Below are 15,215 nucleotides of genomic sequence, written 5' to 3' on the forward strand. Positions count from 1 at the left end.
TATTAAATCTGAACCTTGTACCTTTGCTGTTTAATATATAATCCAATTCTACACTACAAGGTAAAACATGTGACTGATATGACTAAATAAATCTTGTATCCCCCACCAGTCCATGCCACATGTAACTCTCATAATGCCATTCACATGGGGTGCCCAGCTTATGGTCTTACTATGGAGGATACTGTCATTTCATACAGAACCAACATTTCAGAGCCACAAAAGGATCCTTTCTCAAGGCAATGAATTGTACATATTGTCAGATTGCCCGTAGTAACAGGGGGGTTTCAAACACGAAACAGGGCCAGCAGGTTAAAAGGGCATCAAGGGTTTTATGTACTAATACTATTTTCACAAAAAAACAGGAAAAATAAACTAACAGAAAAATTAAGCCTGGCCACTTGGCCTCTAACTAACTGTTAGATCCCTTTACTAACAATCCTGCCCAACCTAGTGCTGTGCAGGACTCTAAGGGCCCAGCCATACAGCTTTTCCAATATGGTTTGTGTCTTTACTCACAGTTTACCTTGGACCTCCTCCCAACTATACAGGTAAGAGCAGGATGGGAGTTTATCTCCCTAGCCTAATTTCCAGGAGGGGTTTAAGCTGAGACAATTACACTTGAATATCCCCAGACCTCTTTAGCTCCTCTATCTGACCAAAAAGCTTATTGTCATTCGGCCTGGTACTTCAGCACCCCCTTCAGGTCAATAGGAAAACTGTCTGATTACACAAATACTCCGCATATAACCTGTACGGGGGCAAATGTACCTATCATCCTGGATGAAACCCTGGGTCTTCGTTGGCCCGCTGGTACATACCCCCCCCCCCATCTTGCTTCAACTTTAGGGTTGGGACACAGGCTGCTAGGTAGGTATGGACCCGAGATAAAGCATCTGCATTCCCCATCTGTACAGCAGGACGGTGCTTAGCCCTTTCCTGAAGGGCTAAGAACTACCTATTAACCCTCCTGTTAGTCTCCTTGTTTTGGGCCACCCTCTTTAATGGGGCATGATCTGTTATTAGCAGAAACTGTCTGCCCAGCAAGGACACTCCCAAGGAGTCAAGAGCCCACTTCACAGCCAAACATTCTTTTTCAATCGCAGCATAATTTACCTCATTGGCCTTTAAATTTCGACTGAGGTAAACAATGGGGTGTTCTTCCCCATTTTGAACCTGGGATAGCACTGCTCCTAGTCCAACATTGGATGTATCTGTCTGCACCACAAACTCCTTAGAGAAGTCAGGAGAGTATAGCACTGGCTCGCTACACAAAGCCTTCTTTAGTGCCCAAAATGCAGCTTCTGCTTCTGGGGGACAATTTAACCATTACTGATTCCTTACCTTTTGTCAAATTTGTCAGGGGAACGGCCTGGGATGCAAAGTGAGGAATAAAGCTCCTATAATAGCCGTCGATCCCCAAGAAAGCACGAACCTGCTTTTTATTAATTGGGTGTGGCCAATTCTTGATGGCCTCTACTTTCTTTTTCTGAGGCTTTATTATTCCTCTTCCAATGGTGTACCCCAGATATTTGGCTTCTTCTAGCCCAATAGCACACTTTTTAGGGTTCCCGACAAAGTCTGCTTTCCTCAGCACGTTTAGCACTGCCTGAACTTTTACTAAATGCGAGGCCCATTCTGTACTATGAATAATTACGTCATCCGGGTAGGTCGCAGCATATTTTTGATGGGGTCGGAGTACCTTATCCAACACCCGCTGGAACGTAGCTGGAACATTCTGTAGCCTGCAGGGCATATTTCGGTACTCGAATGCTCCGTCAGGGGTCACAAAAGCAGTTTTCCCCTTAGCTGACTCGGACAGGGGGATCTGCCAATATCCTTTGGTTAGATCTAAGGTTGTCATGTATCTAGCATTCCCCAACCAATCAATCAACTTGTCTATCCGGGGCATAGGATAGGTATCAAACTTTGTGATCTGATTCAGTTTACGGTAATCGTTGCAGAATCTCCAGCTCCCATCTGGTTTGGGGACTAACACAATTGGGCTGGACCAATCGCTTTGGACTCCTCCATTACCCCCAATTCAAGCATTTTTTAACTTCCTCTCGCCTAGCTTCAGGAAACTGGTAGGGTTTCAATCTTACCCTGTCACCTGGAGTGGTGATAATATCATGTGTAGCCATGGATGTTCGTCCAGGCAAGTTGGAGAACATATCCCTATTTTGTAGCACAAAATCTCTCGATTCCTGTTATTGACTCTTTGACAAGGTGCCTGGTATCCAGACTTCTGGGATTCCAGACAGAGTCAGACCGATCAGGTAGCTCTGTGGTCCTCACCGTTATTGCTTCCCTTTCTTTCCATGGTTTCAACAAATTCACATGATAAATTTGCTCTGGTTTCCGCCTACCAGGTTGGCTAATCTTATAATTTACATCTGTCAGTTTTTCCATGACCTCATAGGGGCCCTGCTATTTGGCTAGGAATTTACTTTCCACTGTGGGAAGTGGGAACTAGTACCAAAACTCTATCCCCGGGGCAAAAGTACGGATACGTGCAGCCCAGTTATAAATTCTCTGCTGCACCAACTGCGCTTGGGCCAGATGCTCTTTACCAAGAGCATTACCTGCGCAATTCTGTCCTGCATTTGCGCCACATGCTCGATGACAATTCTATGAGGGGAACTTTTACTTTGCAATATCTAACATTCCCCTGGGGTGCCTCCCAGATAATAATTCAAAGGGAGAGAATCAGGTTGAGGATTGGGGAACCTCCCTGATAGCAAATGTCAAATATCGGAGTAGACAGTCCCAATTTTTACTGTCTTTATCTACTACCTTTTACAACTTCTGTTTTAAAGTTTTGGTATTTTGTTTGTTTGTTTATATAGGGGAGGCTGTTGTCATAGCAGCTGGCTGGGCATGTTTTTGTTTGGGTCCATGAAAGTTAAAGGTGGGGTAATGAAAAATACAGGGGAGATGGGGGCACAAAGAATGGTTTGGGTTCGGACAGTAAGGTTGGCCTTGCATGACACTTGGTTGTTGTGGAGGCTAAGTTGAGGAGGTAGATCCGCTAACTGTCCCCGAGGCGGTGTATGGGCGTCTGGGGGCCTGGCGGTGGATCGGAGACAGCAAGATGATGAAGGAGGATTAGTGACTTTCTGGGACCTATATGTATAAGAGTTGTACGATAATAATTGTTTGTTGATAAAGAGACATGGTGTTAATAAAAGGGGCTGCTGTGGCCAAATTTTTCCAACACAATGGTGTAAGTGACCTTTCTTGGTAAAGGGGTGGTTTTGGGGGGTGGAAGTGATTGGTCGGGCAGCGAATGCTTCTTGTACTGTACCCCTGTCAAGACTGTCAGCAGACTGCTGCCAACAAGCCACGACTGTATTGTCTCAAACATGGACAGAGGGCTGATCATTCATTTGTTTTCTGCTTACCCCCTACCCCTGCATGGGAGGACTGTTGGAACCCCAACTCTTGTCAACCACAGTTACAAGTCTTACCTTCAAGTACTGTCAGTCTCTCCTTTGGTCACTTCCAGATAGTAATGACAAAGTGTCTATTTTTAAGGTAGTATCAGGAGACATATTTCAACTACTTCTATTTAGTGCATGTGAGAGTTGTCTTATGATTGATGTTTGTGCTTTTAATAAAGTACAAACAGTGCATACATAACTACATTAAGTAAACTCAAGATCCAAGCACAGCACAAACTAATAGTGAATAAAAGCAAAAAATACTGAGATGAGCATTGCCTTAGTGCATCTTAGCGCATGGGTTAAGCATAATTACAGTCTAGATTTGGTGGGTATAAGGTGTAGCTACTCTGCAGTCCATTAGCAATGTATTCCTTGATTTCAAGGTGACATAAAAAGAGTTACATTTTGAAAGCTTGAAGTGACAGGTTGTAGGAGAGCTGGGGGATAAATGAAATCCCATAGGTTATAATACTCAGTAAATACATCTATGTTCTGAGTCATATTTCAGTGAAAGAGAGTGTTATGATTATCAAATCAATAAATTATCAATCCAGATGAAATTCTAAACCTATCAAGTATAAACTTGTAATGTGTAGGACTTGTAGTTTTACAGAACAATCTAGCTTTCTGTCCTTCCCTATTACTATAATGACCTGAAGGTCAGCAGTAGGAGCCACTAAGAACATCAACAGACACACAAGACGTGTTATTTAGTTCTATTTATTTATTAGATGTCACACATGCAGCTGTGGGGGGTAAATGTATATGGGATTCTTTGAAGGTACAGTTTTTAGTCTTGTTTTCAATATAGCAACAAAGCTGCTTCAAAATCTCAGTAATCATTCTAACAAGCTTTGTTCTTCATCATTAATGTCCCAGAAGAATTTGATAGGCAGATCCTTCATCTTTTCCATATAAACTTTGTCAAACTTCTCATTTTGTGCCACCGTCATTCTGTTTTTCCAGTCACCAATAGTACCTGGTGAAAAGCAATAGGTGATATTTATATAGATGATAGTAGGCAAAGTACAGAGAAGAGTTCTATTTTTCACATATTTGCATGTTAGTAAGCTCTGCCTCACATTTATTCATGGAAAAGGGTAATGGTTCATATGTATGTGATCAGTGCATGGGATTCTGCCCTTTCAATTGTTGTTATTGGATATGAATATAAACAATTGAAATCCCAAAAGGAATTTTGCTTGAATATAATGGATCATTCATAGACATAATACAATGTGTGCATATTCAATAAATATTTGCCAATCTTTCCAAAACTGCTCTGAACATAAAAAGAATCAGTCACTTATGTTCAGTTGGTTGTTGAAGTCATATCAGATTTGCTTCAAACTCAATATTTTATCCAAATTAAATTGAAAATGGAAATCTGCCTGTGCTTACTTTACCTTTGCGAAGAAATTCTCCTTTTTCAAAGTCCAAAAACTTCTCAGAAATAAACTTATAGTTAGCAAGTGGATCTTGTTTCATGTTTTTGAATGATGATTTATCCACAACTGTATCTACTGCATCATCATTAAGTTTGATATCCAAAAAGTTGCAGATTTTTATCACAGCAGATCTAAGATCCTAAAGTAACCATAAGGAGAAAATAGAACACAGGAAAGCACATCCAGAAAAGAACACAATATATATATATATATATATAAGAGAAAAGAGGAGAAAGGCTGGGTTTATAGGCAAAATAATAGTTGTGTTTAATATATTTAGTGAGTTATAATTATAACATACAAACACACATATCATACAGTAATATAACATATGGTTAGTTGGTGATCACCACCTTTTTTTTATTTGATTTTCCACTCAAGCAATTAACTGTAAGTACATCTTCATTAATCTCCAATATCATTTAATATTTTTACCAACATCACAGAATTAATTCATCATCATTGCTTCAACCTCATATTATCATTATAATTATTACCTCATTTTATCGTTCAACACTTATACTACTATTATATACTACTATTATATACATCTCATACATTTTATGTTCAAACTTGCTATAGTTATACCTGTATATTATTTTTATACATGTACTTATACATATACTATACATATGTGTATTTTCTATGCATTTAGAATGCTAATATACCTCCATATGCACACCCTATATATGTATTTTCTGTATGCAGCGTGCAATTTGAAGCTACTAAGTACCTTGAAGAAGCTTAGACAGGCGAAACGTGTCGGGACACGATTTATTGCTTTTCAAAAACGCAGTTCACAAACTCAGAGAGCATTTTGCTTTGTCTAGTCAAGTTGGTCCAAAAAGTTACCTCCCCTTCCCAATATGGAAGCTAGGGATTGGACCACCTAACCATATGTTATATTACTGTATGATATGTGTGTTGTATGCTATGAATTTAATTTACTGAATATAATAAATACAACTATTATTTTGCCTATAAACCCCAGCCTTCCTCTCTTTTTCTCTTATACCTACTTGACATATATATTTTTTAGTTGTTAATAAGGCAGAATTATTTCTTTTCATCTGCAAAATCACAAATTTACCACATATCTAATAACATAAATTAATTAGTACTTACTTTTTTCAACTCCTCATAAGTCATAAAAAGAATGTTGTAGTCCTCTTTGTGGGTATACCAGCCTTTAATATGATCAAACCAAGACCCGTGCAGCACTGTCAAATCAAGGAATTTTTTCAGGCTTTTGTGATTAGTACATATAGTCATGTATAAATAAAGTCCACATGAGATAAGATTTGCAGTCCCTCTGTTAAATGTAGTGAAATCATTTACTGTGCTTTGTCCAATTCCTTTTTTTGTTTGGAAGGAAAGGTGAAGTTAAAACTTTTATCAGTAATTGCATTTTTGGGGAACTCGTCATCTTATGGTTGTCATGAGGGGGATGAGGTTTGAGTTTACCTGAACTTAAATTTGCATCCAACTCTTAGCTTCAAAACTCTCATTGCAGTAAACTTCAAATTAGTCAACATGATAGGAATCACCTCCCAATCAATGGGAAAGCCATTCACTGTGTACATTGACAACTGCCAATGGGAGCCATTGTATACAGTGTTCCTATTAGCTGGTAATTGTCAGAGGTAGTACCGCCCCTCACATACATCATTCAGGAGGCATTTTGCAAAGGAAGTCTGGGAGTAAAATTTTACCAAGGCAACCGATTTAGAGTTCATGTTTTGCAAATGTCTATAGTAGTTTACTAGAATTCTCCCTACTATAAAATTAAGCACAGGGTACCCATCAGAGCCCATTCCAAGGAAGCATTTATAAAATATCTGGCAGTTACTGTAAGCATTTGGATATCCTGCCATCATTAAGTTTTAAATAACTGCAATAATGTTTTGTGCCACTGGTGCCCAAATGCTTTTGTCTGTAATTCCCTGCAACAGAATAGTTTTTATACCCAGCTCACCAGAAGCTTGAGCCTCCCAACTTTTATCTAGGTCTGCAACCACTTTATACCTTTAGGAGTATTGAATTTGTGTGTCACCTGCACCTTTGTGGTTCTAGCTTTTGTCCCCTATGTCTGTTCAGGCACAGCTGCTGAACAAATTAAAAGTAAAGTAGGAGACACAGGATGCCGAAAAGGTAAATAAATGGTATACACATTTTACAGTTTACAAAAGGTACTTATAGACAGGATTTTTAGGGACTGACAAGATGACATTAATTTCTTTTTTTATTACTTCTATTTTAAATTAGATATTTTTAAATTAGATCACCTCTGCTTGCAGTTATCATAGACTGTTATCGCACCCAACATTTTTTTTTTCAGCCTTTAAAAAGAGAAGATCCTTAACACTTCTTAAATTTTTTCTCTTATTTTTGTAATCATTTTTACTTTTTAAAGTAAATGCATTCCAGCATTATAGGTTTCACAGGTATTCAAGACAACTCATGTGTTTGTGTGCAGCAACATAACCAAGCCTATCATTGTTCATCCTAAAGCTGAAAGGAAGAGACACATACAGATGACTCCTTAGCAGCCACAAAAACATCAGTATTTGGTTCAGCAATGTCAGAGGAATCTTGATCTCTCTTGGGTTTAATGGGAGTCATGAGGGTAAAATAGACCCAAAAATTTGGATGCCCCTCTTACAGATTATTACATAATTTATTCATGCCAGTAAGTGCTGTTTATTCAATAATAATTATAATTACCTGACTTTGGATATGTGGCAAGAACAATGTCACTGTCTCTAATGTCCATGTGTTCAAACAAATCTATCTTTTCAGGTGTTGTGCTGTCAGTATAGAAATAAATACCCTTATACTCGAACATAAAAGAATTCAGTGCATCCTCCAGGGCTTTCTGTTCCATTGTAACAAACCTACAATGTCAAGAATCATATGTGTTAAGTTCAAAAGAAAAAACAGTTTTGTTCTCTGATCATACTCACAAAAGTGTAGAACAAGTTTGTAAGGTATGAGGTGTCAAAAAAGTATTATTTCTAAAAACCCTATATACTAAGTTTGAAAGCCTGCCCATTAAAAACAATTCAATCTAAACCAGGTACCTTTGCTGTTTATTATATAATCAAATTCTACACTACAGGGTAAAATATGTGACAGGTTTGCCTTATAGGCAGTTCCATAGCTACTTAATTAGAACATTTTCTTTGCTAGAGTAGGAACATATTTTATGTATAGTACTGAGGCCAGGAACTAGCTTGCTTCAATACAGAGAAAATACTTTTCTTATTTATCATGGCTGTTATTAGAATTAAAGAGTTTCTTCTCAATCATGCTCAATCTGCTGAAATCTATTGTGGGGTGCGGCCACTTTTTTATGGGAATAGCAGACACGAAAGCTGCAGGGATGTCAATGTTGTGATGCTCTGAGTCTCTAGTAATCTTGTGGCTGAGCAGTGTGGCATTTGCAGAGAACATTCTCACAACTGCTCCCAAGTAACCTGAAATCTGTTCCCAGACTGAATAAAAGCAAGCACTGAACAAAACTCTGTTTAGTGTATTTTGGAACCCCTTGCTTGTGTAGGTGGTCAGAAGCCGTTAACCTCTAGCTTCATATAACCTTCTGAAGACCACAGCTTGCTCTCCTACCGTGCAGTAACTATCCTAAGTCCCAATAGTCTTGTAGCATCATCATTATTGTAAAAAATAACAACGTTCTAGGGCAAAGATCACCCTGCAGTATGGGCTGACTAATACAAAAAGCAACTATGCAAATTCAAAGAATCAAATTTGAGTAGACTGACACCAGTTACTTGTTGTTTTTTAGTTTACTAAAATATTTTCATCTGCAAGAAAACACATTCATTTGTCAATGATTCAGTAGCGTATATAGGCTACCCTTACCTAGGGGTAGCCTTACCTGTGGTTATAGATCCATTAAGGGGACCTCAGGAATCTTGCTTACAACTTCCCTCCTTAAATTAACCTCACAATACCTGGTGATCACTGGGGTGCTCTTTAATGCCAATTTATTGTACATCATACTTGATCAAGTTCTTGCCTGTCTTCTATTGCTATGTAGACCACCAAAGATAATGGACAAGGAAGCATGATGGGGGCAGACACCAGAGAGAAAATAGGTAATTTGTAGTTTGTAGTAGATAGCTCTATAGTTGTAAAACATAGACCATATTGTACAGACAATACCAGAATGTCATCAGGCACTAGATATGAGTATTTTAAAGACCTCAGGTCAGTTTTTTGTTTAGAAAAAGCATATGAAAAAAGTTTAGAATGTCCTACAACTACATTAACTAACCTCAGGCTTTATGGACTTTAAAATAAACATTTCTAGAACAGAATAAACATTGTATACTGGAGAAAACAAAAAATAGGATTGCCCAAACTGCTACAACTGCAAACTGCAAGCATGGCCTCAGGAGGCACTGAGTTATTAATGTTACTACTTTTATGCTCTGGCTGCATTGGCAGGAGAAAATGTTTTTCTAGAGCATCTAAAAGAAAGGTTTACTGAGGATTAACGAACCAATATTTTCCATAGCGGGTCACATGCTAGGTCTTTTTACTACATTGTTAAGGTAGTCTTAGGGATTGTGAAATTCCAGTGAGAATATTTCAAGGGAAAAAAAGTATGAATCATAGTATTAATAAAGAGGAATTACTATTAATTTTTTGCACAAATATTGTAATGCCCATGTGAATAACTTTTGTGCACAAATGCAACAGCAAAGATGCCACTGTATTTCTTTCTAGGGCTTCTTTTTGTCTAGGGGGGAAGTCCTTACATAAAAAAACACAATCATAGGTAAGATATTTTATTGTCCAGTGGGACATTGGTTTGAAAGGATAGATAATTTACCAATTCTCCCTCATTTGCAGGTCTTTACCCAAGAACTAATAAAAATGCACTGGAGTTGGCTTTTCTGGGAATCCACACAAGCAGTGTGAGTGGATTTACAAACCTCTGGAGCACATTTTCTCCGACCTGGGATGATAATTTAGATGAATTAGACCCGTAGCCCTGGAGAGATTGCATCCATGTGGTAAGTGTACTAAGATAAAGCACCCTGCACTTCTATGGGTCCCTTGGAACTGTTGTCTGAACTATACTGGGATCTTGGAGGGTGTTATGATTATCTGCCTCTCCTGCTGTTGGTGCTGGATACCTGGGTTACGAGATATATATTTTACGTCCTAGCCTTAGGCTACATACACATGTCAGATGATTCTCATCCCCTAATCACCTCAGGGCTGATATCGGACAAGTTACTGGCTTGCGTACAGCGCTCGTCATCTGTTATCCGTTCTGGCGCATCCACGTCGGAATTATGATCGTAATGAAAGTGAAGAGGAGAGAGCGCAGCCAGGTGCTGCTCCGTTGTTGTCCCCCTCCCCTCTTCATAAAGCAGAACGACACTGTATGTACAGCACTCGTTCATGCATTGTGCAGTCTTTTGTCAATTATTGCACGTGTGTGCCCAGCCATAATGTCTAGTCTTCACTATGGGCAAATGAAAATACTTATTCATCACAATAGGATGGGATCTATAGATATGCCAAAATTAGGGTGGTTTTGTACCAGAGGTACATTTTTACTGAATCTCACGGGGACCAGGAAAAACCTACTCAGAACACCTTATATGTGTTAATATTTTGGGTATACCTGCAATGCATTTGCAACTTTCAGCTTTAAGGGCTGATTGGTTGGTAACCAGACATAATTAACACAAATCTTTACCTTTACGAAGAAATTCTCCTTTTTCAAAGTCCATAGACTTCTTTGAAATAAACCTATAGTTAGCTAGTGGATCTTGCCTCATGCTTTTGAATGATGATTTCTCCAGAACTGTACCAAGTGCATCATCATCAAGTTTGATATCCACAAAGTTGCAGATTTTTATCACAGCAGATCTAAGATCCTAAAGCAAACATAAAGAGAAAACAGACCACAGTAAAGTAAATGCAGAAAAAGACACAATATAAACTTTAGCTGGTAATAATGGTAGAATATTTTCTTTTAATCTATAAAATCACAAATATACCAGATATGTAAAAGCAGCAATAAATTATTACTTACTTTTTTCATTTCCTCATAAGTCAAAAAAAGAATATTGTAGTCCTCTTTGTGGGTGTACCAGCCTTTAATATGATCAAACCAAGACCCACTTGTCACTGTATAACAAACGAATGTGTAATGATTAGTATATATTTATATATACTATATATAGTACTTGTATACTACAAATGTTACAATGGCAACTGATATGAATTCATAACTTGAAAACGTACACAGTATTTTTTTTTAATTTTTTGTAAACTGCAAATCCCTAGATTGGGCTTGGGTTACACTGCCTCTAACAACCACAAGCCAAATATGATGATCCCTACTGTTTACCTTAGCAATATCTCAGCAGATCGCCCATCACAGCCCATTCTAAGACATGCTAGGTTAGCATCTAAGGGGTTAGGCCACCTTCAAAATATGTTACATTTGCCCTTCCTTAGATGCCACTGAAACAAGAATAGAGGAGAAATATCCCTTCCCTAATTTGGGGCATATTTACACTTTCACAAAAGTAAGTCCCCTCATTGGGCAGTAATAAAATATGTAGTGCTAAAAAAAAAATTGGTTGGAGTTACTCTTCAAAATACATTTGAAATGTTTTGTGAATGCAAATTTGTTACCAATTTAATATTCAGGAAAAACAATATTTATTACTGGACTACCTCTCCCAGACAAGAACAGGCCCAAGAAGGTTTCCCATTCTAATGTGACCTCTAGTTTCTGATATAATTTGTGGAAGTGGTAAAACGACACCAAGACATCTTTTGGGTTTCTGTACACGTAGATAATCTGTAAAAAATAAAATATTTCAACCTTTTTGTGGCGTTTGTAGATTTAATGTTAAAAATGTAAGGCAGAGCTTAGGTAATAGGAGTGATATTGTAGGAACAAGGTTTGTAGAGATCACAATCTACATTAAGGCTCAGAAATACTATCACTGTTCCTATACTTGTTTCTTGACTTACCCAGCCTGTCATCTTGCCCTATACTGTATTCTAACCATATAGACAGCAGAATATTTCAAATACTAAAAGGGCCTGTTAAAGAACAGATCTCACTAATACAAATTGAAGACTAGACCTTACTTTAAAGCACACATCCAACAATTTCTGATACATTGGTGGAATAATCCATATTTATAAACTGGATTTTATCATCATTAGTATATTGAGTAAGTATATGCTGCAATACATTAGAATTTTAACATAACAACCATGTTGCTTACTTTTGCTCTTTTGAACCTGAGATCCTTTGGCATGAGATAGTAAGGTAGGTGTGATGTAAAAAGGCGAGGAGATTGTCGGCTATTAAAGGCATCGTTGTGTAAATTATACTCAATCCAAGGAGCTCTGGTCATGTTGTCAATATGTTCTAAACCATTCCTATGTCTTTCATGCATGATCAGGTTCAGGACCTGCTGTGTCCATATTGTACCTGTAAATGTAATATTACACTTTTATCCTTGCAAACTATTAAGCATTTATAAGAGATCTGACAGTTAGTGTAAGCAATTGGATGCCACCATTAGTCAACTATGGTAGTATTCTGTGCCACTGGTGCCCAACAGCCAAGGGCTGCACCGGACCTTATTTATTAAAGTTCTCCAAGACCTGAAAAGATAGACTAATATGGGAGAACCTGGGTGATCCAGCAAACCTGGAATGCATCTGGTCAGGCATTGAAAACATTTGCCAACAATTAGCAAATTATTTTAAGAAACTGATTTCAAGTTTGTTGGATTACTGCACAGTGATATATCAGTGTCCCCATGAGTGTTGTAGTACTATTCCTGCAAACTCATTGACAGCTGCAGTCCATCAGTAACCCCAGAGAAAGAAATATTAAGCTACGTACACACTTCCAATTATTATCGTTGGTAAACGAACGACGAACGATCCTGCACGATATCTGCGTAGATATTGTACACACAATAGATGCGATCGTTTGAACGATACAGGAAGTTATTTGCCCAATCGATCGTTCGTCGTTCATTTCCAACGATAAAAATTGGAAGTGTGTACGCAGCTTTAGGCTCCCTTGCTGGTTAGCAACCTGATCACTACAAAACACTCATGAAGACAGCTGTGTAGCAGCAAAGACAATGTTCAGGCACAACCTGATGTAATTAGGGCATCGTAGAAAGGATAGGAGGGCTATGTTCCAAGAAGGGTGCAAAAAATATTACAAACATAAAACACACATTTTTGTTAGTTTGTAACAAAAAAACAGAAACAGTGAAAGTACCTAAACAGAGTATCAAATAAAGTTTAAAAGGGAGGCTTTGTATACCCCTCACATTAATGTCACCAGACACTGTCTTTTCTGATCATTTCTAGTGACAGCAGAACAAATTAGTCCAGTACACACAAAGCTGCTCAGTTCTAAAAAGAGTGGAGGCATGGAGAAAGAACATAGGTTGTCTCTGCTTAGTTGTTCAATGACATGAAAGGACAGATCCATGAATAACGTCAGAGAACTGCTGTATACACGCTAGATTGTCACATAAGAAGATCATGATTTCTGTCATTAAAGGATTAAATGACCTGATCACTCTTACAATACATTGAAAAGCTTGCAATTGTGGCACATACAAAAAAAAAACTGATTCTGGGATCACATTTAAGTCCCCAATGGCTTCTTCATCACAGATTTTCTTTGTCTAAATTTTAAGTGGTTTATATTCCATTTTCCATATTCTAGGTATTCTCATTTACAAAGCAATTTTAAAGTGGAACTACAATTAAGTGTGTTTGTTTTAAATAATGTGGTGAGGGGTTAAAACCTTTACAGGCGAACCTAATTACTTTGTCCAAAAGGGAAGATTTTTCCTCACAAAGAAACAGGAAATACAACTAATTTCTGAAGAGACACAAAAAAAGCATAAGTCTAGGCCTTACATAAAATATCCAAAACAAGACAAATTTCCCCACTCTATCGACTTTAGTCATTTATTTTGCAGTAAATGCTGTTTATTCAGTGATAATTACCTGACTTTGGATATGTAACAAGAAATACATCACTGTCTCTAATTTCCATGTGTTCCAAAGAATCTATGATTTCAGGTGTTGTGCTGCCAGTATAGAAATAAATGCCTTTATACTCGAACATAAAAGAATTCAGTGCTTCCTCCAGAGATTTCTGATTCATTGTAGCAAACCTACAATGCAAACAATTGTATGAGTTCAGTTCAAAAGAAAAAATTGCAATGTAAGCTTTCATTTATTACAAAATAATAAAACAGATCATACCTTTTTTTGTTCTCTGATCTTATAAGTTTATGAAGTATGATGGGTCAAAAACGTTTTCTTTGTGCCAGCCTTTCTATTAACATACAAACAAAAAACTATTAAATCTAAATCTCGTACCTTTGCTGTTTAATATATCATCCTTTTCTACACTACGGGGTAAAACATGTGACTGGTATGACTAAATGATGAAGTGAGATGATTAAGTCTTTTCACCGACCTGTGCCGCACATACCTCATACAATGCCATTCTAATGGGTGCCCAACTTATGGTGTTAGTTTTCAAGTTTTAAGCTTGTGTCTGAAGTTGTTCATCTTTAGTGTATTATAGGTCTCTAGATACCTAATCTGCTCTCCCTCCATGCAGTTTTACCTGCCGCATCATCAAAAATGTAAAATGTAAGGAAGTTCTAGGGCAAAGGTTACAATGCAGTATCAGCTATCAAACATCTAACATCAATGCAAATTGGAAATACAGTCGTACCTTGGTATAAGTCCTTAATCTGTTCCAGATCCTTGGACCTATACCAAACAAATTTTTCCCATGAAAATATGTATGAAATAATTCAAACACTGCTTAATACTAAAGTACATAATTACAAAAGCAATTAGATGAAATAAATGAAAATGTAACCTCACATTACCTTGCTGAGAAGAGCTGAGTGCTTACTAGGAAGGTGCTGAGAAGGGAGGAGGAGGAGATGTTATGTAATTCACAGAAAGTTATAGCGCGGGATGTTCCCTGAATGGTAGCAACTGGCGTATTGATGCTCAATAAAGGTAAATAAGGGTAGTGCGGGGTGTTGGGACTCATTTTGACCCATACAAGTTCTAGGACAAACGTTGTATACCAAGCAAAATTTTGCGTGTCCAAACAGGACCTATACCAAGTTGGACTTATTCCAAAGCGGACTTATACCAAGGTACCACTGTACCAATTTGAGCAGACTGACACGTTACTTGTTGTTTTATAGTTTACCAAAATATCTGCAAGGAAAACAAGTTTATAGTTCAATAA

At 37.8% G+C, this 15,215-nt stretch overlaps 1 protein-coding gene across 1 annotated transcript; it reads right to left on the bottom strand.

Moving 5' to 3' along the window:
• Nucleotides 1-4,204: 4,204 nt before the first annotated feature.
• On the bottom strand, nt 4,205-14,924 carry LOC140329810 (amine sulfotransferase-like). The gene is made up of 8 exons (XM_072410205.1): nt 13,940-14,924; nt 12,178-12,386; nt 11,615-11,741; nt 10,965-11,059; nt 10,626-10,806; nt 6,017-6,111; nt 4,850-5,030; nt 4,205-4,422 (listed from the first exon to the last, which is right to left on the bottom strand). The coding sequence occupies exons 1-8, from the start codon at nt 14,169-14,171 to the stop codon at nt 4,283-4,285; spliced, it is 1,260 nt and encodes a 419-aa protein (XP_072266306.1). The 5' UTR covers nt 14,172-14,924; the 3' UTR covers nt 4,205-4,282.
• Between the last annotated feature and the right edge of the window lie 291 nt (nt 14,925-15,215).

The sequence above is a fragment of the Pyxicephalus adspersus genome, chromosome 4, assembly GCF_032062135.1.
Source record: "Pyxicephalus adspersus chromosome 4, UCB_Pads_2.0, whole genome shotgun sequence".
Lineage (NCBI taxonomy): Eukaryota > Metazoa > Chordata > Amphibia > Anura > Pyxicephalidae > Pyxicephalus > Pyxicephalus adspersus.

What these genes read in the sequence shown, in the direction of transcription:
- LOC140329810 (XM_072410205.1), bottom strand. Translation starts at nt 14,171, where the DNA reads ATGAAAGCTTACATTGCAATTTTTTCTTTTGAACTGAACTCATACAAT. An exon ending in CCTGTTCTTGTCTGGGAGAG is followed by an intron (nt 11,060 to 11,614) that starts GTAGTCCAGTAA and finishes TTTGTTATACAG; the next exon opens with TGACAAGTGGGTCTTGGTTT. An exon ending in AGGAGAATTTCTTCGCAAAG is followed by an intron (nt 4,423 to 4,849) that starts GTAAAGTAAGCA and finishes GCTTTTCACCAG; the next exon opens with GTACTATTGGTGACTGGAAA.